This window comes from Bos mutus, chromosome 3, assembly GCF_027580195.1.
Source record: "Bos mutus isolate GX-2022 chromosome 3, NWIPB_WYAK_1.1, whole genome shotgun sequence".
Classification (NCBI taxonomy): domain Eukaryota; kingdom Metazoa; phylum Chordata; class Mammalia; order Artiodactyla; family Bovidae; genus Bos; species Bos mutus.
The window spans coordinates 107734801-107760218 of NC_091619.1; the positions used below are offsets into that span (position 1 = coordinate 107734801).

Genomic DNA, 25418 nt, shown 5'->3' on the forward strand with positions numbered 1-25418 from the left:
TTTACATTTATTTTACTTATTGTGTATACACACACACACATGTCGGGCCAGGCCCGCCAGGCTCCTGTGAGCCATCAGGGAAGTCTAGTGGTACTGTCAGGGGTTATCTACTGAGAGGGGCCACAAGGAAGCCTGATGAAGAGCTGGACATGTTCTATGTTTAACCTGGGTGGTGGTTACATGAGTGCGTTTGTGCATCAGAAAAAGTAACCAAGGGGTATATTTGAGATCTGTTTTAGTGTAAATCATGTAAGTTAGATTTTAAAAAACAAATGGAAAACACAGAGTTCAGAATCTTACCTTTGATGAGGTACAAGCACGTTGTTAATTCCTCCAAGCTTTGCGTTTATCTTCAGGCAAAGGTTGGAAAGGGTTTGAGGTGAGGTCTTCACTACATTTTTTACCTGGACACATTGTGTAGCCATTCCTAGGAGTGTGTCTCCAACACGCTTCACCTCCGCTATAAAAATAAGTTTATTAATTCATTGTAAATGTTGCTATATTCTCCAAAATCCTAGAAGTAAAGAGGGAAACTCCTACATATTAACTTCCACCGAGTGCCTACCATATATTGTACATTGTGCTACCAGCTTTTCACATGTGGTCCTTTTATCTGCTAAACCCCGAGGGCAATTCTTTTTTTTGGATAGGTCCTCTCCCTTCCCTTCTCTCCTGCAGGCCTGGAAGCCGGCCCACTTCCTCTGTTCCACCATGCTGCCTGCCACCACTCTCTCAAAAGTCTGTTGAGGTTCCTTTTCTCACAGGACTGGTCTGGGCGAAGAAATTAATCTCTCCAGCTCCCCCTCCTTAGTACACACACCAGCCGTTTGAATTTTAAGGGATTCTTTTCCTTCCTCCACCCCCCTCCCTGCTCTAAACAGGACAGAAAAAGAGAAGCTAACAAAAGATACAAATATACAGAGAGCTGAAGACATTTTATAAAGTTCAAATCGCTGGTCTATGTAGTCTCCAAAGCCTTTGCTTAGATAATAGCCAAAAGAAATTTGTATCATTCCTCTTATAAGAGATACAAACTAAGCAGTTCCTGTTCTGGAAGTGGTAGGCTCCCCCATCCTGATACTCCTAAGTGCTTCTCACCAGACATTCTAGTTCTCCCTACTTTGGGGGCTATGGTAGACTTGTACTGCCCTCATTCCCACTGCATTTTCTGCCCCCTATCCCAGGTCGGGTGGGCCATATAGTTGGCTGTGGCCAAGAAACTGCAGAAGTTAAGAACCCTCCAGAGACTTCTCTGTTGGTTGGATGGTTGACTCCTCGCTTCCAATGCAGGGAGCGTGAGTCTGAACCCTGGTCGAACAAAGACCACAAATGCCTCGGGGTGTAGCCAAAACAACTCCCCCACAAAAAAAAACACAAAATAAATAAAAACCTCCCCAGGCTTTCTGTGTTAAAAAAAAAAAAAAAAAAAGGCAGATCTCCAGAGTTCTTTTCTCTCTGCCTTGGGGCCAGCAACATTCCAAACAGAGACTGGGTTCCAGAGTGAAAATGATATGATGATATGGAGCAGAGGCTGTAATTTACCTTCAATGGACACACAGCAAGAGCAAAAAAAAACCTTTGTTGTTTTGAGCCACTGAGAGTTTGGGGTTGTTTTAGACTGCAGCATAGCCTAGTTTATCCTGAATGCTACACCAATTACTTGAAATCATCCCTCATTCAACATTAAAGGGGTCCATACCATATACTGGCGTCTTCCCAGGCAAGATAACCACTATAAGTTGTAGGCCCACATACGTCATTTTCAGGTGTTTAAACATGGGCTCCACGCTATCGGCACCTTGTGCGTACTTGCAAAAACATGGCTGACCCTGGATGGGCATTCCTGCATCCTTAGAGATTTTACGGAGCTGGTCCGTGAAACTCCTGTTAAAATACAACCGGTGGCACAGTGCTTTCATTTCAGGGCACATTCTTAGCATTTAGCTCCCTCTAAGATATTTCTTTCAGTTCTGTAAATTTTTAGCCAAAATTATTAACAAACAAACAAAAAAAGCCCATCTTTAAATGGTTGCCAAAAACAGCCTAGAAGTTCTATCACTGCAATTATAATGCAGAAGATTCTGTATTACTAAACTATCAGATTATCATTTGGAATTTTAAAAAAATTATGCCTCAGCTGGGCCTCAGGGCCTAGAATAGCATTTCTGTTCAAAGAATTTCTTTAAACATTCAAGTCAGTGATTCAGGACCGAAGATAAAAGCAAGGTCAAAATTTCAGGTAACGTGTATTTTGGCAAGCCAGGTACAAGAATAGCTGGGTAAACTTGTGTTCAATTGAGAACACTGAAACACTCTGTCACAAAATCACCATATTTAGGATTATATTCAAACTCATAACAGATTTGATTCCGTAACAATGCCAAAGAAAACATCATTTTAAGAAAAAGCAAAATTCACAGTCAAGTTTTAAATTTTAGATTTGAGAAGTTACTCCAGTCTATGTAATAAAGTTTTCAGGATAATTTCTTTTGTGCATTTGCCAACATTTTGTAGGATTCCTTTCTTTCACCCTAGTTCACTTTTCCTGTGGTAAGTTTTCCACCCTTGTCACTAACTTCCTTTATATAGATAACTGCATCTGTAAGATGTGAACCAAAGATCTGAATCAGTGACCTTGCAGTAAGACAAGCTCCCTAGTTAATTACAATGATTAAAAATGAACTAGTTTTTATCTTAGCTGGAAAGATACAATTAACCCCAAAGGAAGCTTCACTAAGAACTCAAGAAATTGCCAATCAGCACCACTTCAACCTTGTTAGTCACAGATTTCTGCTCTAAATGTAGGAAGCTGAGTCAGATTCTCAAGGTAATTCCCAAGTTTGCAATTCATTATAAGAACAATGTCTTTTTCCTATAGCCAGATGGTGTCACTATAGGAGTCAGGGATTCAGTGCCAGTGTACACAGCACGTTCACATAAAGATGGTATTTTCATATCTGCAAGGGATATTACTAAGCTGAAAATATGAAGATACTCACTTTAGTAAATCTTCCCTACATTGTTTCTGAGGCGCAAAACAAGCAACTGCCCAAACTTTAATTTCAATGCCAGCATAAAACTGCTTTCCTCGCATGTCCCAGACACCCTGGTTGGGTGTGGCTACAGTTTTATTCTTTAAAACAAACAAACAAAAGAGAAAAGACATTACAATCTAAGTCCATTTTAAAGTTGATGAGAGGATACATAGAACTCTATTTGATATTAGTCAAAAGACAAAAAGCAGCAATGAGCAAAGCAATGGGTCAATTCAGTGTGGTATTGCTAGAAGAAACTTGCTGAACAAAACAAAGGCTTACCCGGCCCCCGTACTGCAGCATTGGTGCTGGAAGAACCCTGCCTGTGAGCTCTGTCATGTCGTTGTGGACAACAACACCAAATTCTTTAAGGTATGGGTCAGGTCCACCCACCGTGCTGTTACTCTTCACCTAAAGAACAGGAAAGCCTGCATATATAAAACCAAAGAGTAACTGTGTCCCATCCGGCATTTTCTATTGTTTCTTTTTGTAATCTGAAAGCTAGCGTATCTTAAAGACCATGCCTTACTGACCAGTCTACTGATTTCTTCCTGTCGGTCAGGAGCAGATCTTGCTGTGGCCTTGATCATCGTGGAAGTCTGATTGTCTGTGAGCTTCTTTATACATCGCTGTCCTGCCACTATATTACAAACCTATCAAGAGGCAAAGAGAAATTAGTTTGTGTCTTGGGCTTCTGTATCTTAATATTTGCTGAAGTGCAGCTTACATCTTCCATTTCCAAACAAATGAAAATTCTGCTATAAGGTGAAGTTACCCATCCAAAATACTTCAGAGATTAATACTATATTCTATCACTAGTTTAGAACATGACTTTAAAACACACAAGCACACATTCAAGAGATTGGCAGACTGGAAAAGAAAATTTAGTTTAGCTTACCTCAAGTGGCAAGTATGTATGCTTTTGTTCTTGTCCCACTTGGAGACAGGGAAGATGGGGGTATTTCAGCTGCAGATTGTACTTTTGCTTAAAATATTGAGCTACTGTACATTCCATAGCTTGACCATTTTCTAACTGTAAGGGAAAACTATAAGAGAGAATATCTTTTTAGAAATTTCTTCATGCTCTTTTTTTTTTTTTAAACAAGCAAGCAAACAAAAGCCTACTAACATTTTCTACCTTGACCAATCACTTAAAAAACAAAGGTCAATCTTTATTTAGCCATTTTCACTTAAGCCATCTTAGTATTTAATCAAGACAGCGATTGTGTTGGAATTTTCCATGTTTGTTGAAGCTAGGATGAGAAAAAAATTTAATTAAAATGGAAAAAGAACTTATATTAAGAAGAAGCTGCAGAACCAGAAAATACAGATTCACTAAAGGTCCGTTAACACTTATCAATATAAATACAATCTCTTGCTGGCTTTTTTTTTTTTTTTTGCTGCACTGGTCTTAGTTGCAGCATGCAATTCCCTGACCAGGGATCAAACCTGGGCCCCCTGCATTGGGAGCATGGAGTCTTAACCACTGGACCACCAGCAAGTCCCTCTTGCTGACTTCTTACAGATGCTGCTGCTGCTGCTGCTGCTGCTGCTAAGTTGTTTCAGTCGTGTCCGACTCTGTGTGACCCCATAGAAGGCAGCCCACCAGGCTCCTCTGTCCATGGGATTCCCCAGGCAAGAACACTGGAGTGGGTTGCCATTTCCTCCTCCAATGCATGAAAGGGAAAAGTCAAAGTGAAGTCCCTCAGTCGTGTCTGACTCTTAGCGACCCCATGGACTGCAGCCTACCAGGCTCCTCCGTCCATGGGATTTTCCAGGCAAGAGTTCTGGAGTGGGGTGCCATTGACTCATCCTCTTAGAGATGAGTAAATGCAAATAAGGTCCTGGACCATCCACATATGAGTTTTAATTGCTAAGAGAACTTCTGGTAAAATGAGTGCAGCATAGTTACTGGGGTCACATTTTTAGATCCCCAAACCAGGACAAATATATGTGGATTTGGAGGCCACAAAACCAAATACATGAACTTGAGACCATGTCAAGATACTTGATACAAACTGGAGAATGTGATTTAAGAGACTCCTTATTTGGCTCTTCCAGGAGACAAATTATCTCAAACAACTTGGCACAATAATACCTTTAATCTTGTTTTTTAACTGTTAATGTCCCATGAAGTAATAATGCAGTGAGGATCATCTATGTGATATTTAAATCTATGTGCTTTTAATTTTTAAGCAAAAATTATATAGTTCTATAAGTTTAATTATTCTTATCAGGAGTGCTGTGCTGTGCTTAGTCACTCAGTTGTGTCTGACTCTTTGCGACCACATGGACTGCAGCCCGTCAGGCTGCTCTGTCCATGAAATTCTCCAGGCAAGAATACTGGAGTGGGTGGCAAACCCTCCTCCAGGGGATCTTCCCAATCCAGGGATCAAACCCAGGTCTCCTGTATTGCAACCAGATTCTTTACCTCTGAGCCACCAGGGAAGCCCATTCTTATAGGGTAACATGCAGTAATTAAATAATGAAAAAAGACAGGATGTAAAAAGAAAAAAAAAAAATGCTATAATCTGTCACTATAACAAATGCTATATTGACTTTTATTTTCCCTAGAGAATATATTCAATGGTATAACACGAAAAATAAATAGAATATCACTTTATAACTCAAGAAATCATGTGATGTGTACATGAATTCATATTGAAGAATGTATTCAAATCAGACTGAATTGATATACTACATTTATCCAGAGGCCACTCTAAAATTTCAGTTATCTAGAGCAAAGTCATGTAGGTGATTTTGATTACACTTGTTTGAAAAAGTCTTCTTAGTAAGTATGTAAAATAATATAAAGTTAATATAGTTAAGTTCATGCTCTTAGAAAAGCCAATATTTATATTTATGCCAGACATGAGTTTAATGATCTTGATTACAAGAATAAAACTTACATATATGGTAATTTTAAAAGCACTTTCATATATATTTTCTCATTAGGCACATTTCACAGTGGATTAGAAGTTAGGTGATTAGAAAAATGAAATTGAGGAAGGATAAATGAATCTGCTGCTGGAGGCATGCCATACACACTGACAGCTGGAAGAAATGACAGTTAGCTACAAAAGGGGGGAGAAAAATCCACATAAAACTCAAAGCAATATATATCTTCCCATGACAGCTTTTATGACATACAGTTCTTAATAGATCCTTTTGGGCCATGCATTGAGAATTACAACACTAGAATAAATGATGTTTATAATGATGACTCTGCATCATTATATGAAAGTTGATCTATGTTCAGCATACTTTAAAGGCAAGGAAAACATTTTATTAGTATTTCTATCAAAAACATTTAAAAGCTCTTTAAAAGCTTTGGTATTTAAAATGAAGATCTGGGTGAGTTTTTTAATTATAATGTGTGTGTGCTTGCTAAGTCATTTCAGTTGTGTCTGACTCTTTGTGACCCTTTGGATTGTAGCCTTCCAGGCTCCTCTATCCATGGAATTCTTCTGGAGTGGGCTGCCATGCCCTCATTCAGGGGATCTTCCTGGCCCAGGGATCGAACCCATGACTCTTGTGTCTCCTGCATTGGCAGGTGGGTTCTTTACCACTAGCGCTAAAATGGGATACCAATTTCTCAAATTATTATAGTAGCTTCCTTCGATACAAAAAATGTAATGGTACAATTTTAGATGTGGTTAACATAGCATCTGGTCCCATCACTTCATAGGAAATAGATGGGGAAACAGTGGAAACAGTGTCAGACTTTATTTTTTGGGCTCCAAAATCACTGCAGATGGTGACTGCAGCCATGAAATTAAAAGACACTTACTCCTTGGGAGGAAAGTTATGACCAACCTATACCATATTCAAAAGAAGAGACATTACTTTGCCAACTAAGGTCCGTCTAGTCAAGGCTATGGTTTTTCCTGTGGTCATGTATGGATGTGAGAATTGGACTGTGAAGAAGGCTGAGCACCAAAGAATTGATGCTTTTGAACTGTGGTGTTGGAGAAGACTCTTGAGAGTCCCTTGGACTGCAAGGAGATCCAACCAGTCCATTCTGAAGGAGATCAGCCCTGGGATTTCTTTGGAAGGAATGATGCTGAAGCTGAAACTCCAGTACTTTGGCCACCTCATGTGAGGAGTTGACTCATTGGAAAAGACTCTGATGCTGGGAGGGATTGGGGGCAGGAGGAGAAGGGGACGACAGAGGATGAGATGGCTGGATGGCATCACTGACTCAATGGACGTGAGTCTGAGTGAAGTCCGGGAGTTGGTGATGGACAGGGAGGCCTAGCATGCTGCGATTCATGGGGTCGAAAAGAGTTGGACACGACTGAGCAACTGAACTGAACATACGTTTGATGACTGGCTGGCCGTCTCGTCACATTACACACTCGATATTTTCGTTTCATCTGTCCACAATGGGTCACCTCAACTTTCAGACCTGAATTTAAAAAAAACATCAAAACATCAGTAGTAATTAAAATCATAGTGACCACAAAAAAAAAAGATTTGAAGGTTTTCTTCAGGAAGGCATGACATTGTACAAGACAAAGTTTGCAAACATATGGGAACAATTTCATCATGCATAGCCAAAAAAGCCTCAGCCAAGCAGAAAAAATTAGAACCCAGATGAGTGAAGACTAGCATCCTACTTAAATGTATTACTTCATTCAATAAATATATATCATGCATCAATAATGATTTAGTGCTTACTTAGTCTTAGACCTAGAGGTAGCCCTAATGAAGCTTATGGCATAATGAGAGAAGATAGCTAACAAGTAAAGAAGCAAAGAAATTCTGAGGATAAACAAACTTGTATTATTGTATTAATCTGAGAAATCTGAGACTCACTCATCCTGATCCTTCTCTAGGCTTCTTCAGGAAGCCAGGAGGAGGGCCACCCTGAACCCCAGAGCATAGAAGGAAGACACAGGGGAATGCAGAGAGATGAGGGATGGGGGAAGGGGAGCAAGAACAGCATGTGAAGTTAGACACCTGGGGAAACACACACATGCCCACACACACACACACAGGCGAGCACCAGGGGTATCCATCTCTGCCCCAATCAGAGAACACTGGGGGAAGATCACAGAAGGAGTGGGCGCCCATGAGACATTTCAGTCCTTCCGTTTTATTAAAATAGAGGTTTTCAAGTAACTAAAAGTAACAGTTACTAAGTGCCTGACATGTGCTAGAAGTTTATACACCCAGTTGCATTTAATTCTCACAGCAACCTTACAAGATTCATATTATTATTTTTACCTTAGAGATGAATACACTAAGCCCAGGGGTGTCTGGGCTTCCATCTGTAAGACAGTGCTCCTTGGACCACACTGAGCTGCCTGACCAAGACCACAATGATGCAAATACCTACCTCTGATTTCTTTGGTAAACTTGACACGCTGGGAGTCTGTTAGAGGTTTGGTTTGTTCATTGATGTTCTGAATGTCTAAAACCTCACACATGAACTCAATGATAGGCTGAGCCCGGTAGAAAGCAGTTGCAGATACTAAAACAGAGAAGGATACTTAGCTTCAGGGAAAGGGAAAAGACCAAAAAACCAGCCCAAAGAATAAATGGTAACGGAGTTCCATCCTACCATCAATATTGAGCATCATATTCCACATGGCAGGTCTCACGGACTGATGAAAGCCAAACCAAACCTCCCTGCCCCCTCCCAGAGGGTGGTAGTAACCTTCAGGAGGTGAGAAAAAGGAGCGACCCACTGGAGTGTACCTGAAGAAACAAGAATTTGCATGTTTCACAATAAAAACTTGAAAGGATCTTTCATTTCACTCTCAACTTTGCAAACTGAAACCAAGTTTGAACTATGACTTATGCAGAAGTCATGGGCACCAATGCAACCTACCAACAAAAGTCTGACATTTGTGGCAAAGAATTCAAACTAACCTCATGGAGGGAAGGTGTCTTGTGATAACATCAAGTGCTTGAACTGAGTCATCTGGGACTTCATTCAAGTGCCCGGCCAAAGCTTCTAAAAGTAACTGAAGGCTCACAACTGATACCCACTGAACAGACACTTTAAAGGTTTGGTCTTTACCCTCACCTGGAAGGGTCACTTCCATATCAACCTAAGGAAAAATACATATACAGACACATTTACAAAGGCTGAGAGACCCCAGGAATAGTCAATATAGTATACCTATAAGGATATCTAACACTTTCTGTAATTGCTAAACATTGGAAACAACCTATGCTCCATCAGTAGGGGGATAATTTAATATTGAATATTATATAATAGTTAAAAATAAAGTAGATGCTACAACATAGATGAACCTTAAAAACATTATGCTAAGTGAAATAGCCAGACATAAAATGACAAATATTGTATGATTCCTCTTATATGAGGTACCTAGAAAAAAATTAATAAAGACTAGAACAGTGGTTACCAGACATAGGCGAGGAGGAAATAGGGAGTTGCTGTTTAATGGGTACAGAGTTTCAGTTTGGGATGATGAAAAGTTCTACAGATGGATAGTGGTCATGGTTGCATAATAATATGAATATATTTAATGCCACTGAATTGTAGTCACTTCAGTCGTGTCTGACTCTGTGCGACCCCATAGACGGCAGCCCATGAGGCTCCCCTGTCCCTGGGATTCTCCAGACAAGAACACTGGAGTGGGTTGCCATTTCCTTCTCCAATGCATGAAAGGGAAAAGTGAAAGTGAAGTCGCTCAGTTGTGTCTGACTCTTAGCAACCCCATGGACTGCGGCCCACCAGGCTCCACCGTCCATGGGATTTTCTAGGCAAGAGTGCTGGAGTGGGGTGCCATTGCCTTCTCCAGAATTGTACACTTAAGAATGGTTAAAATAGTAAATTTTATGTTATATATTATTTAACCGCAATAAAAAAAATTTTTTAAGTAAGGTAGATGGAAATATCTCCCAGATATATTGTTAAGTGAAAGATGAAAAAATAAATCACAGAACAATATGCAAACAAATAATAATATATATAAACATGCAGAAATGGGCTTCCCTGGTGGCTCAGGGAATGCAGGAAAAAACCTGCAATGCAGGAAACAGGTTTGATCCCTGGGCCAGGACTATCCCCTGGAGAAGGAAATGGCAACCTACTCCAGTATTCTTGGCTGGGAGACCCCACGGACAGAGGAGCTTGGCGGGCTACAGCCCATGGGGTCGCAGAAGAGTGAGACACCTCTTAGCGACTAAACAACAACAACAGCAAGCATGTGTAAATAGCTAATGCACATAAAAGTACCTGAAGGGACACACACCGGACTATTATAGTAGTTTCCTCGGAAAATGAAAAGGGATTGAGGATGCGAGCAGGTGGGGAAGCAGGAAACCATAGCATTTCTAGACTGTCTGAACACGTTTATAACGAGTATATAATTATGTATTGCTTTTAAATTTTAAGAGCAAATGTCTTAAAAAGTTATTGTGGTATTATAAATATTTTCATAAGTGAGTGTTACACAATATTTTACAAGTAATAAAAATTCTACTGTTCAGATTCAGGTGGCACTTTCACACTGTGAGAAAGTGGGAACATATGTAAAGATGAAATTAGTTCAGTTCAGTATCTCAGTTGTTATCTGACTCTTTGCAACCCCATGGACTGCAGCACACCAGGCTTCCTTGTCCATCAGCAACTCCCGGAGCTTATTCAAACTCATGTCCATCGAGTCGGTGATGCCATCCAACCATCTCATCCTCTGTCGTCCCCTTCTCCTCCCACCTATCTTTCCCAGCATCAGGGTCTTTTCCAATGAGTCGGTTCTTCGCATCAGGTGGCCAAAGTATTGGAGTTTCAGCTTCAACATCAGTCCTTCCAATGAATATTCAGGACTGATCTCCTTTAGGATGGACTGGTTGGATCTCCTTGCAGTCCAAGGGACTCTCAAGAGTCTTCTCCAACACCACAGTTCAAAAGCATCAATTCTTCAGTGCTCAGCTTTCTTTATAGTCCAACTCTCACATCCATACATGACTACTGGAAAATCCATAGCTTTGACTAGACGGACCTTTGTCGGCAAAGTAATATCTCTGCTTTTTAATATGCTGTCTAGGTTGGTCATAATGTTTCTTCCAAGGAGTAAGCATCTTTTAATTTCATGTCTGCAGTCACCATCTGCAGTGATCTTGGAGCCCCCCAAAACAAAGTCTGGCATTGTTTCCATTGTTTCCCCATCTATTTGCCATTAAGTGATGGGACCAGATGCCAGGATCTTAGTTTTATGCATGTTGAGTTTTAAGCCAACTTTTTCACTCTCCTCTTTCTCTTTCATCAAGAAGCTCTTTAGTTCTTCGTTTTCTGCCGTAAGGGTGGTGTCATCTGCAAATCTGAGGTTATTGATATTTCTCCTGGCAATCTTGATTCCAGCTTGTGCTTCATCCAGCCTGGCATTTTGCATGATATACTCTGCATATAAGTTAAATAAGTAGGGTGACGATATACAACCTTGACGTACTCCTTTCCTGATTTGGAACCAGTCTGTTGTTCTATGTCCAGTTCTAACTGTTGCTTCTTGACCTGCATACAGATTTCTCAGGAGGCAGGTCAGGTGGTCTGGTATTCCCATCTCTTTAAGAATTTCCCACAGTTTGTGGAAATAATCAACCTAAATTCTAACAGTCAATTATTGATTAATTAAAAAACAAGAGAATATGTACAGAATAACAAATCTATCATCACCATGAGAAACAGCTTTAAGAATTGAATTGTCATTAGAAAGGGAAACATCTTTGTCCTATGTAATTACTACTAAATGACCTAGGTCTAATAAACATTTCTTGCTGTTAACACTTACCCTATCCCGTCCAATTGGCAGTGGATGTGCTGTGTACATGTTTCTTTTGCCATCATAGCCAGGCTGCCGATCACCAAATATCTGCATCTTGAAGTGCCGCACCATTGTATCTACTACCTCCCTTAACAGTAATGGAGACAGTGGAGGTTAGCTCTGAGAAATGGTGGTGAACAGGAAACTATCACTATACCTTAATTATCTAAATTCGGGTCAAAACTCCTTGGAGGACCTCCCTGGTGGTCCAGCAGTTAAGACTTCCTGGAGAAGTCTTGAGACTTGGGTTCCTGGAGAACCCAACCCAGAGGGTATGGGTTCGATTCCTGGTTGGGGAGCTAAGATGCCAGCAATACTGTAACAAAGTCAATAAAGAGTTTAAAAATGGCTCAGAACAAAAAAAGAAAAAGATGACCCAGGCCAGTTCTGCCTGGAATATGAGGATCAAAATTCTTTGGAAAAAGCAAGAGTTAAAGTTACAGATTCAAATAATTAAAAAAAAAAAAAAAGCAAGTGAACAAAAGCAGTCATGGGATGACAACACAAAAGGAAGGAATAAAAGGAAAGAAGAAAATTTGCAGCACCTTCTCAAATTCTTGCTTTCGAAAATCCTCTCCTATGATAAATAGAACCTTATAAGAGTAACCTATCTTAGGTATCTAAATTTGGCATGTTCATAACTGAATGATAATACATTTGTTATCAAATATGCATCCTTATTCAAGTACACTGGTTTTGGAAAAAAGAGTAGGCAGACATCTGAGGATCAATAAATCTAAGATGCATCATAGTCAACAGACTAAGGCAACTCCTTTGACTAATGCTGCTGCTGCTAAGTTGCTTCAGTCGTGTCTGACTGTGCGACCCCACAGGCAGCAGTCCACCAGGCTCCCCTCGTCCCTGGGATTCTCCAGGCAAGAACACTGGAGTGGGTTGCCATTTCCTTCTCCAAGGCATGAAAGTGAAAAGTGAAAGTGAAGTCACTCAGTCATGTCCGACTCTTTTCGACCCCATGACTGCAGCCCACTAGGCTTCCCTGTCCTTTGCTATCTCTTGGAACTTGCTCAGACTCATGTCCATTGGGTCAGTGATGCCACCCAACCATCTCATCCTCTGTTGTCCCCTTCTCCTCCTGCCTTCAACCTTTCCAAGCATCAGGGTCTTTTCCAACGAGTTGGTTCTTCGCATTAGGTAGCCAAAAGTAGTGAAGCTTCAGCTTTAGTCCTTCTAATGTCGTATTATATGCCAAATTGCTTCCAAGTAGTATAAAGAAGGGAACATCATAAAATTTCCTCCTCCCATAAAATATCCCCATTCCATTACTAGTGTAGTTTCTTTCTTTTTAGAATGAAAGCCTTTCTCTCAATCAAACATGAACAGTGTTTTGTCATATACACCAGATCACACTGTATGCAGGATCTAAGATTAATGCAGACGTGGGGAAACTAGAATCTACTGTTTAAGATAGATAAAAGTGAATCTGTGAGACTTTGGAATGCTAAAGTCAATGAAAAATCAGGTGCTATGTCTCACCAATATTAGTGAGCCCATGTGTGTGAATTGTATCTTAAAAGTCAAAATAAATCACAACTAGCTAAGGCACTGGGGCTTCCCTAGTGGCTTAGCAGTAAAGAATCCACCTGCCAATGCAAGAGACACAGGTTAGATCACTGGGATGGAGAAGATGCCCTCCAGAAGGAAATGGCAACCCTCTCCAGTATTCTTGCCTGGGACATCCCATGGACAGAGGAGCCTGTTAGGCTACAGTCTGTGCGGTCACTAAGAATCTGACATGACTTAGCAACTAAACAACAACACACAAAAGGCTAAGGCATTAACACTACCACAAACGAAATCTGTGGGAAAGTCATATTTTTTCAAACTAAGTCATGCAATTGCAAAAAACTGATGGAGAAATATAGTTTCATACATTCCCAATTTTAAAAAGTTGACTTAAGAATAGTATATTTTCAGACTGAGAGGGTAATTTCTTATCTTACATTCTTCAAATATAATCATAAAATTTTACAGTAAGAAAACATATTTTCACCTCTATTCTCACTTAATCTTCACAACAACCTGTGAGACAAGCAGTGCAATAATTTTTCTCAAAGAGAAAAAAATAAGAATTCAGAATGGCAAGTAACTTGCCCCTGGTCACACAAGGATTAAATGGCAGAGTTGTATGACCTTGGACAAGTTACTTGCTCTCTCACATCTATTTCTTCATTTGTAGGATTACAATAATCATAAAGCCCACCACAAAAATCATCATATTAAGTGAATAAGTACACATAGACAAGAACAGTGCTTGTCATGCAATAAGCCTGCTCCTTGCAGGACATTTGGTCCAAAACATCCGTGAAACATTTGGTCCACATCAAGAGGGCCTTCATATTCAGCTCTGTCCAAAACAAAAATCTGGCATGGGCTGAATATGTTCACAGAGGTTTTGAATAGGACCAAATTTCAGGGACCTTTTGACGTGGACCAAATATCTTATGGATGTTTTGGACGAGACTATATGGCTGCGGGACTTCCCTGGTGATCCAGTGGCTAAGACTTAGCGTTCCCAATGCAGGGGGCCTGGGTTCAATCCATGGTCAGGGAACTAGATTCCACGTTCACAACTAAGAGTTTGCACAACTAAGAGTGTGCATGCCACAACGAAGATCTCACGTGCCACAGTTAAGACCCGGTGCAGCCAAATAAATAAATAAAAATCAGTATTTTTTAAAAAGGGGGCTTCCCTGGTGGCTCAGTGGGTAATCTGCCTGCAATGTGGGAGACCTGGGCTCAATCCCTGGGCCAGGGAAGATCCCCTGGAAAAGGAGATGGCAACCCTCTCCAGTATTCTTGCCTGGAGAATTACATGGACAGAGGAGCCTGGCGGGCTACAGTCAATGGGGTTGCAAAAGAGTTGGACACAACTGAGCAACTAACACAAACATTTTTTTTAAAGGACTCTCTTAATAAAACAAAAGGACTAAATGGCTGTTAACCAGTGCTCAAGGATATAACTCCAGGAATCTTCATTTCTCTTGAATCATCAAAATTTTCCACTCTACTGAATTATTCTCTTAAGCATATAAATATCTATAATTTCTCTCATCTTAAAAACACTGAAATTTGACCCTTCCTCCTCATCTGAGCAGTACATTTCTCTGCTTCCCACTGCGTCAGTCTCTTGACAAAGTTGTCTCTAACTGCTTCTCTCCATTTTCTCTTCAATCTTCTTTCATGAGGCTTTTTCTCCTTCAAAACTACTCTTATCAAGGTTCCCAGTGAGCCCCACATTGCAAAATTAAATGCTCCTTGAACATTAGATGATCAATTCTTTCAGCTTAAAATAGGTTCTTCCCTTGCCTCCTCACTCTGCCCTGGTTTTCTTTCATCCCAGTGGCCTCTCTCCATGCCACCAGTCTCCTTTGCTGATTCCTCCTCATCTCCCCAGTTTGCAAGCACTGTTACCTCAAGACTCAGTCTTGGAGTCTCACTTTCTTTAACCACACTCACTTCCTACATGATCTCACCCAGTCTCATGGTTTTACCATCAATATGCTGATGACTCTCAAATGTCTGTCTCCAGCCTGTAACCTGGCCCCTGATGATGGCCCCAACCTCATTTATTCAACTTCCTGCTTGAGGTCTCCACTGGGATGTCTAGCAGACATCTCAATCATAGCATTTCAAAAACTACAGCTCCCCTGACCTGCCACCCCTGTTGCCTCTCCCATAGTTTTCTCCATTTCGATACATGGCAACTCCATCTTTCCCTCTGCTCAGGACAAAACCCCTGGAATTAGCCATGATTCATTTCTTTCATACCTCACCTTTAATCCATCAACAGATGTTGCTGACACCACCTTTAAAATATTTGTAGACTCTGACCACTTCTTATCACCATCTCTTTTACAACCCAGGTTAAAGTCACCATCCCTTTTCACTCGAATCATTACAAGAGCTTCCTAATTGATTTCTTGGCTTTTCAGCCTTAACTGCCAGGCTCCATCTGGAACACAGCAGCCAGAACGATCCACCATTCAAAATCTAAGTTAGTCATATCAAATGTCTACTCAAAACCCATCTAATCAGAGTAAGCGCTAAAGGCCTAGGACGACCTACAAGACTCTGCTTGATAAGGCCCTTAGGAGTTTCTCTATCACTCTCCCCCTCACTTACTCCAGCAATACAGGCTTTATCTGCTATTCCTTGAATACACCACGCAAGCTGCTACCTCTGCCTGGGGTTCTGTTCAAGGAGCTATCCCTCACCTCCTCTAGGTTTCTCCTCAAATGTCACTTTTCAGTGAGACTTTCCCTAACTACACTATTATAACATACACACACACACACACACACACACACACACATTGTGTGTATATTACATGTACATATAATATGCACATACATATATACACACATGCATGCATGCACACATCTTACATAATATATATGCAACACATATACATGCTTACTCGCTCAGTCATGTCCAACTCTTTGCAACCCCATGGACTGTAGCCCGCCAGGCTACTCTGTCCATGGGGATTCTCCAGGCAAGAATACTGGAGTGGGTTGCCATGCCCACCTCCAGGGGATCTTCCTGACCCAGGGATTGAACCCAGGTCTCCCGCATTGCAGGTAGCCTCTTTACTGTCTTAAGAGATACATATTTACAATATACATATATACCATATGTATGTATCTATACACACACACACACATAAAATCAATGGCCCATCCTCAACCTGTACCTTCCATCCTTGTTTTATTTTTCTTCATAGAAGTTATCATCAGCTAGCAATAATATGTTTTATTTGTTTACTCATTTATTTTTGGACTTTTCCCCCGTTATAGCATAAGTTCTTCGAGGGTAGGAACTGTTGCCTGTTTTTTCATGTTATATTCCCAGGACACAGAACAATGCCTGACATACAATGAGCACTATATGTTGAATGAATCAATATTAGCCATTACTATCACTTCTATTACTGTTGGTTTCAGTTATACAACAGTCAAACAATTAAAGGCTTACATGAGACTGAACTATACCAGAAAGCCAAAAAATTGATCTACAATGAGAAAAAAATCAAGCCACAAAAAAATATTTCACTTGACAGTAAAAGTATTCTTGAAAAGGCAAGAACTATAATATTAATGACTGTCTGAGTATCAGTGAAGAAACAGAGACAAGGAAAGTGAGTGATCTCAGCACACTAGAATAAGATCTGTTATAGGGCTATATCTTCACCCTTGGTAAATTCCTGTTATACAGACCACAATACTTAAATCATCCTATCTAGACCCCTCTTGGATAATGCTAGAATTAAACAGAGCTTCTCTCTGAGTTTAATTTCTTCAATACCCCAAGATGATTCTTCTGTCTTTACACTTACATTTTTCTCATGTCCAATGCCAACACTTAATAATAAAATTTGAATTTCCAGATAGTTCTATTTTCCATGGATATCAATGGTTTCATCTACTTCTTATAAATTTCTGCTACCTTTGGACAGTGAAAGAGGGACAATTCTTCATTCATTATTTACTGACTGAAGGATGATATGTCCAGTACTCTGCTAGCATCTATGAAGGAGAACCAAGTATGAGATAGCATATCTGCTATCAAGAAACTCACTGTCTTAGAGAAAAACAAAGCTTACATGTTAAAAGAGTTTAGAGAACAAGATGATTCATAATAAATAAACTATATGTATTTAAATACATATAGAAGTCTATTCTTTTTAATCCTTACCTGTTGACTCTACGAGGCCGTTTTTCTGGTTTAATATCCACATCATAGTGATACACATCTATTTTGGGAATCTGAACCTGGAAATGGTTGGCTAACAGTCGAATGGGTTTTCCGACAGTTCCAAGGCCAGGACGACGAGGTGGCTGAAACAGGCTGGCTGGAGGTCCTGAAGAGATTGAAAGATTATTTGATGTACTATTGTTTGTGAAGGATAATATTCCCTTCATCATGATGATGATGATAGCTACAGTTGGGAATCCCCTGGCAGTCCAGCAGTTAGGACTCTGCACTGACAATGCCCAGGACCCAGGTTCAGTCCCTGGTCAGGGAACTAAGTTCCCACAAGCTGTGCAGCCCAGCCAAAACAAAACAAAAACAGCTACAATTACTGTGATCTTATACTTCACTGAACATACTCCGATATAAAAAGTTATGTCAAAAGCTTTTTGGCCTAAGATTCTCTAGATTTCTAAATATTTTTTCCACGCTGCTATTATTTTGAATAAGGGGGATGTCAATAGTAGATACAATATGATGAACTCTCAGATGCACTCTACTGTCTAAAACCTTTTATCAGTATCAGTAGATCTACAGCTAGGCTTACAAAATTGTATGCATTTTAAAATAAAATCATCTCTAAACTCTGGAGGCCATCATCAGTTCATGCTGGAGATGATCCATTAATCCTCCACAAATTAGCTTGATTGTTATAGTTTTGTACAGACTGTCAGAGATTAAACAGCAGCTATCTTTATCAATTTAATTGCTAATTTGGATAGTGAAACAATACCAGTGAGGCTACTTTCTTCCTTATAACCTGATATTTAAAAAATCTGGACAATCTGGTATTTCCTGACCATAAGATTTAGTTTATTTCTTCAACAAACATTTATTCATTTATTCCATGTCTAAGCTGTACTGTAGATTCAAAAAAAGATAGAACCTCTGCCTTCAAGGAACTGACAGTCTAGACCAGCAGTTCTCAACTTGGGGGAGCTTTTGTCCCCCAGTAAACATTTGCCAAATATATGGAGACCTTCTTGGTTGTCACGAATTGGGGGATGATACTGGCAATGCACACGACAGCCCCCCAAAATATAGAAGTATTCAGTCCAAAGTATCGAATAGTACTGAGGCTGAGAAACCCTGGTCTAGATAGAGCAGTCATTCCAAATTATTCTATTGGTGGTTTACAAGATATTCTATAAAAAAAAGAAAGGTTTCCATCAGCTAAAAAAACCCTACATATTCTCTTCCCTTCTTAAAACTCCAATATATATATTATCACATTAAATTCTCTAACAAGTCATGTAATAAATAAGCTTGTTTAATTTATCATTTACCTGACTTATTTTTCCCCAGAACACACACACATGCACACACACACAACTCTTTCTCTGTTTTTAAAATCAAACATCTATTAATAGTCAGTAAATTAGGGTTTAAGGAAACAGTCTGGGAAATATCTGTCTACAGAAAACCTTATTCCTTTCTGATGAGATTGTCAAATAGACACTGGTCCAAAAAATAAACACTTTTTCTGCTATGAATAAGTGTTGAGCAAAGTGAGCTGAACTTACAAAGGAAAGTTACAACAGGTTCTCTTGTTGCAATGGTATTTTACCAGGAACAAAGACAATTCACCAAGGAGAGAACACTTTGAAGTAAGAAGCTGTTCTGGTCCAATATCACTTAGGAAAATCAAAGCAAACACTTCAATGAAATTTGTGTTGACGGATCACCACACACTAATTCCTAAAATACTGAAAATCTTTTCATGTATTAAATTCACTGTTCATTCTTTCTGTGAATTATACTCGTCCTTCAAAACTCTGGTCAAGTGCAACCTCCTTGGAAAGCTTTTCCAGACTCTCCTAGGCTAGAGGATGCATCTTCTGTGTCCCCAAGATCCTTTGTATAGGGAACACGTGGGACAAGGATCTAGAAACAACTTGTTAAATTACTGTTTCCTTCACTAGACTGTAACCTTTAGAAAAAATGGACTTCCAATTCAAAGTTATCTTAAAACCTAATTCAATGATGAGCACATTGTAGGAATTCAATGAATGCTGAACTGAACAGTACTAATAATCTCTGTAGCAGTTTCAGATAGAAACGAAACATAAATCTAGTCATGTCTAAAATTAAAGGATTATTTTTCATTAAAACAAAAGCACATAATTTATACTAAAAACTATTTCTTGGAGTTGAGTTCCATTTCTAGTGAACAAGGGGATCTACTCTGGGTGTGATAAAGCATTTATAAACAATGTAAGAAGTAGATAATAAATAACATCAGAGGTGGACAGGTATACTGAATTCACCCAACTAAATCATATAGGTAAGTCAGCCTTGCATATTCCAAGATACATTTAAGCAGTCACTGTATCACAAATCCAGCTTTATGATAGAAATTTACAAACAAAAATCTGGATCAAATGACTTGCCCAAGGACATATGACTTGGATTTTAAATCACAACTAGAATCTAGGTCTCCTAACTCCCAGTTCAGGGCTTTTTCTTCTTCAGTATATTTCACAATCCTATGGCATTTATACCTCTCAGAAGTACTTGATGCTCTTTAAAGAGACAGAGCAAATGAAGGCAGAGTAAATGAGGGAAAGGGATTAAGAAGTGGAGAAAAGCAAATAGTGTGTTTCTTTTCCATGGCAAGAGAGAAAAGTTAGAAAGTGAGTGATCATTCCTTTTAATAAGTTTAGAAGATTTATTTAGAAAAATATATTCTAAACTTTTCCATCCCCAAAGCTGGTTTCTTTGAATTTATCAAGCAACTTCTGAAGAAATCAAGTCTGGAACCAAACTGCCTGGGTTTCAACCTTGGTTTTACCACTCCCTAACTGCATGACCTAGGGCCAGTTTCTTAGCCAATCAGTTTCCTTATCTATAAAATGGAAGAGTTATGATAATAATAGCACCTATCTCATAAGGCTATTGTGAGGATCTCATGAGGTGATGTACATAAAAGGCTTGATGTGCCATGCTGCACCAGAGAAGGCAATGACACCTCACTCCAGTACTCTTGCCTGGAAAATCCCATGGACGGAGGAGCCTGGAAGGCTGCAGTCCATGGGGTTGCTGAGGGTCGGCCACAACTGAGTGACTTCACGTTCACTTTTCACTTTCACGCATTGGAGAAGGGAATGGCAACCCACTCCAGTGTTCTTGCCTGGAGAATCCCAGGGACGGGGGAGCCTGGTGGGCTGCCATCTATGGAGTCGCACAGAGTCAGACACGACTGAAGTGACTTAGCAGCAGCAGCAGCCTGCTGCATGGACTTTAGCCTGCCAGGTTCCTCTGTCCATGGGATTCTCCAGGCAAGAATACTGGAGTGGGTTGTCACGCCCTCCTCCAGGGGATCTTCAACCCAGGGATGGAACCCACGTCTCTTTAGGCTCCTGCGTTGGCAGACGGGTTCTTTACCCCGAGCGCCACACGGGAAGCCCAAAAGGCTTAACACAGTGCCTCATAATGGTAAGCACTCGATATGTGTTAGCTATTATGACTGCATTTGTATATAAATGTTACAGTTATTCCTCAAAGGTCCTCATGTTGGGAGCATCTCAAGAACTTAGTGACAAAATCTGAGAATTACATCTTCCAAAAAGGTAACTCAACACAGACTGGATGAAGTCAGCTTAACAGAAGAGGAGGGCATTAGACTAGAAGCCAGGTGATCCAGACTCATCCTTATCATTTAGCCTTGAGCCCCAGATATAGTCACTTACGCTCTCTGAACCTCATCTGTAAAATGGGGATAATACCTTCCTTACCTACCTCACAGAGGATCAAATGAACTAACAGCTAAGAAAGCACTTACCAAACTGTAAAGCACTGTAAAAAATAAATGTTAGCACACTGGTAAAGAATCCACCTGTCAATGCAGGAGACATAAGAAATGTGGGTTCAATTCCACATTGGGTTCAATCCCTGGGTGGGGAAGATCCCCTGGAGTAAGAAATGGCAAACCATTTCAGTATCTTTGTCGAGAGAATTCTATGGACAATCCATGGTGTTGCAGAGTCGGACACAACTGAGCACGCATGCACTATTAATATGACAATGTTAGTTACTCATCATGTCCAACTCTTTTGTGACCCCATGGACTGTAGCCCGCCAGGCTCCTCTGTCCATGGGATTCTCCAGGAAAGAATCCTGGAGTGGGTTGCCATTTCATCCTCCAGGGGACCTTCCCAACCCAGGGATCGAACATGGGTCTCCTGCATTGCAGGCAGATTCTTTACCACTGAGGCAGTAGGGAAGCCCTACTATTAATATAAACAAAATAAATGGTAATCTAATCTAAAACTTCCTAGTTGTTGTTAGAAATTGAAACTGGGTGAGAGAGAGCAGAGCAAGACTAAACATGCTTCAGTGATTATTCAAGTGAGGAGGGAACAGTGCAACAGATCTATGTGCTTCAACAAAGAAGCAAGAAAGCTTCTCCAGGTTCTTGGCCTGGATGAAATATCCCACAAGACTAGCAACTCCCTTTGCTCTGATTCTATGCTCAACAAGCAGCTTCTTGTTATTAATTGGGTTTCCAAGGTACTGTGACACCAAAAATGGAGTTTGCTAGACAGCAGGCAAGAAAATATTCCAACCAACAGAAAAGATCTGTGTTGGCTCCTTCATTAGTGTCTTGTAAATGTGGTTAGTGAGAATTAATTTTCCATAATCCTGGGTGAACTGATAAGCCCTCAAACCCGCAAAAGCTAAAAACAAAAAGAAAGTCCCTGGGATGTTCCTAACACCACCAGATTGATCTTTTCCGTGAAATTTAGTTTGTATACAGTTACAAAGCCTCTTTCAATATCAGCTCATAAAGCCAACAGTTGATTCAATTATGACCTACTAACAGGGGAGGGAGGGAAGAAACATTTGTTGAGTATTTTCAATGCATTACTATCTACAAGACTTCTCACATACATTACCTTATTTCATTCTCACAGCAATCTTGCAGGACATAATTATTACTACCCTCATTTTATAGATGAGGAAATGAAAGTTCAAAGGAATTAAATAATTTGCCCAAGGTTATACAACTATTAAATTGCTAGATTGGATTTGAACAGAAGTCTGTTACATTCCTAAAGACCAGATCCTGCTTTTAGCTGGGAATGTAGCTGAAATAACCCAGTGTAATACTCACATTGAGGTTTATCAAATAATATTAATGTGACAAAACCAATTTATTTTTCAGAGGCATATGAAATTTGACTATGAAGTCCTTTAAAAAATACTCTAAGCAGCAAATAAAGGTGGAGTTGGATCATTCAGCCATGTAAACAAGTTTTAGGTAAACACACCTTCAAAGTTTTCAAACTCATATGGTAGACTGAGTTTTCTATGCACTAAAAAAACGAAATGCTCTACAACTAAGTCAACTATGTAGATAAGGCATAATATTAAAGTTAATTCTAACACAGACCCCCTAAACCCTGACCTACATTAGAAACTTGGGATTCCAAGTGGGAGCTCCAGACTTCAACCTGCAGGGCATTTGTTACAACCTGGAATAGTTCTTCTACTTTGGGCAAAGTTGGGGAGATAACCAGAAGCCATTCATAACAACGAGGAATTACAGTTTCAAAAGCACTTTCTCCTTCATTTGATCCTCACAACTACTTCTAACCCAATTAGAAGATACTCAGGGCATTAAAGCTTGAGCTGGAGTCGCCGGTGGGTAACTCGCCTGTCACGGAGGCGCTAGGACAGACCACTGCGGGTCTGCTGCGCAGAATGACAGGTAGACACAGGCATAGATACATATTCCTCGAGACTTCAGGGCCTTTGAGAAAGGGTGGGCACTTTGCCCCTTGCCTTCAGGGCAAAGGAGAAGTGTTTAGGGGAAGTTCTTCTTCCTTATCTGACGGCTCTGGACTGTCTGCCAAGGCAAAGAAAAATAGGGGTGCGGCCCCAAGCCAAAATATCCCTGGTGGTGGAGTCCTTCCCGGTCCGGTCCGGGCCAGGCCCCCGCTGCGTACCTGGCACAGTCGTTCCTTCTGTGACCCAGACTGGCCTCGCCTCCACCCTGGAGCACAAACCACCTCCCTGAGGCTGGGTCAGCTCTCCCTTCTACCTAGGGGCGTGGGTCACCTTCCTGGGCCTCCCCCTCCTTAGACCTAGAGAACTGGCTCATCTCTCCAGGCTGGGGCGCGGAACCCGTCCCCCCGCCGCCCGCCTCCCGAGGCCGGGGTCAGCTCCCTCCGCCTTGTGCAGTGAGGCACGGCCCCGTTCCCCCAGGCCTGACGGCCCAATCCAGGTACGCACGAACCGATCCGGGCCACCCGGAGCGGCCAGCCGTCCCGCCCGCCCAGGCTTCCCGAGGTCCGGTCCGGGTCCCGGCTCGAGCGCGCTCCTCACCCGGTCCCAGCGCTTCCATGGCGGCGGCGGGGGCCGCCTCGCCCCGGTCCCCGGCGCCTCCCGCTCCGGGCCCCGCCGCCGCCGCCGCCGCCGCGTAACGCTTGATCTCCGGAATATTGGCGCTCGGGGTGCGCCGCGGAGACGCGGGCACTGGGCAAGGGGCGGCGGCGGCGCCCGGCCCGGGGACAGGGACCCGGCTCCAGCGGCTCTTCCGGCCTCAGCGACAACAAAAACAATCCCCGCCGCAGCCGCGGCTGCCAGCGGGAGCGGGAGCGGGAGCCAGCGCGCGCGCCCGCCGGGCGGGGAGGGGGCACGGGGCGCGGGGCGCGCGCGGCCCGGGGTCCCGGCTCACGGAGGGGGCGTGCGCGGCCCGGGACGCCAGGTCCACCCAGCCCGGCGTGGGGCAGAGGCGGGGTGGGGAGGGCGCGGGCGCGCGCCCGAGGAGGGCAGAGCCCCGAGGACTTGTCGGAGGCGCGCGCGCCCGCCCGCACAGCCTTGTGGCCCCGGGAGGCCTTCTCCCGCGGGGCTCCGGGGGGGGCTTACGCTCTATCCACCCAGAGTCTCCCAACACCCGGTGGCCGGAGAAAGGTCGCCATTCCAGACTCCGCTGATCAGGACACAGCTCTGCACTTTCGTCGGTGGAAAGTGTCTTGAGATTCACATCGGACACCTCTCCTCCTTCCTCCCACCTCGGACCACTTCTTTCTCTTCTGTCTCCTCTTTCTCCACTGTCCTGGGACTGAGAACACCGAGGTCACACGGACGCAGCAATTTCCTTCTATTTCTTCATCCAAGAGTGTACTCCTAGGTGCCCTTCCCGACTCTCGTAGCCGAAAGTACCACCGGAATGGACTATGATAATGATGCATTCTCTCGTTGACTATGCCCTCTGCTCAGCAAGTCACCAGTCACTTCAGAGAGAAAAGTTTTGCTTTCTTGGATGACTTCACGATGGCAGCCAAGAGTCAAAGGAGCAATTCCCAGCTCCATGGTCAGCCCAGTAGACCCAGCATCTGGGACTTTCAGTTGGGACTTTGAGTTGGAGAACATAGGACAAAAGCAGTTTGTAGTCTTCAGAATAAGGCAGCGCTCCCGCTACCAGTTAAAAAGGTACAATGTGTATCTCTTGTATTCCTTTGCTAGAGCTGACATTACAAAGTATCAAGGACTGAGTGTTTTAAACAACCAAAAGTAATTTTATTGCAGTTATAGAGGATAAACATCCAACATCCATTGGTTTCTTCTGAGAGCTCTCTCTTTGGCATATAGATGATGTCTTCTTCTCCCTGTGTTTTCTCATGGTTTTTCCTCTATATACAGTCTATGTCCTCTTCTCGTAAGGACGTCAGTCACTCTGGATTAAGGCACACCTTACAGATTTCATTTTACTTTAATTACCTCTCTCTCTAAAGACTCTCTCTCCAAATACAGTGAATTCTGAAGTAATGGGACTTAGGAGTTTAATGATGTGTGAATTCTTTGGGGG

At 41.8% G+C, this 25418-nt stretch overlaps 1 protein-coding gene across 2 annotated transcripts in view; it reads right to left on the reverse strand.

The window, feature by feature from the left end:
* The window catches only part of LOC102282722 (argonaute RISC component 4), a 38064-nt gene extending 13732 nt beyond the window's left edge, over positions 1-24332 (reverse strand). The window contains exons 1-13 of one of the 2 annotated variants that reach the window (XR_011463755.1): positions 23933-24332; positions 17549-17714; positions 11801-11921; positions 8913-9094; positions 8602-8738; positions 8377-8511; positions 7356-7443; positions 3934-4081; positions 3569-3688; positions 3318-3446; positions 3000-3133; positions 1700-1884; positions 301-460 (exon numbers count right to left, since the gene is read on the reverse strand). Coding sequence is in view for 1 of the 2 variants with exons in the window: in XM_070368443.1 (XP_070224544.1) it covers positions 301-460; positions 1700-1884; positions 3000-3133; positions 3318-3446; positions 3569-3688; positions 3934-4081; positions 7356-7443; positions 8377-8511; positions 8602-8738; positions 8913-9094; positions 11801-11921; positions 17549-17714; positions 23933-23951 (1724 nt within the window). In the remaining variant the exon portion in view is untranslated. The remainder of the gene's footprint in view (positions 1-300; positions 461-1699; positions 1885-2999; positions 3134-3317; positions 3447-3568; positions 3689-3933; positions 4082-7355; positions 7444-8376; positions 8512-8601; positions 8739-8912; positions 9095-11800; positions 11922-17548; positions 17715-23932) is intronic. The other variant, XM_070368443.1, reaches the window with a different exon arrangement.
* Between the last annotated feature and the right edge of the window lie 1086 nt (positions 24333-25418).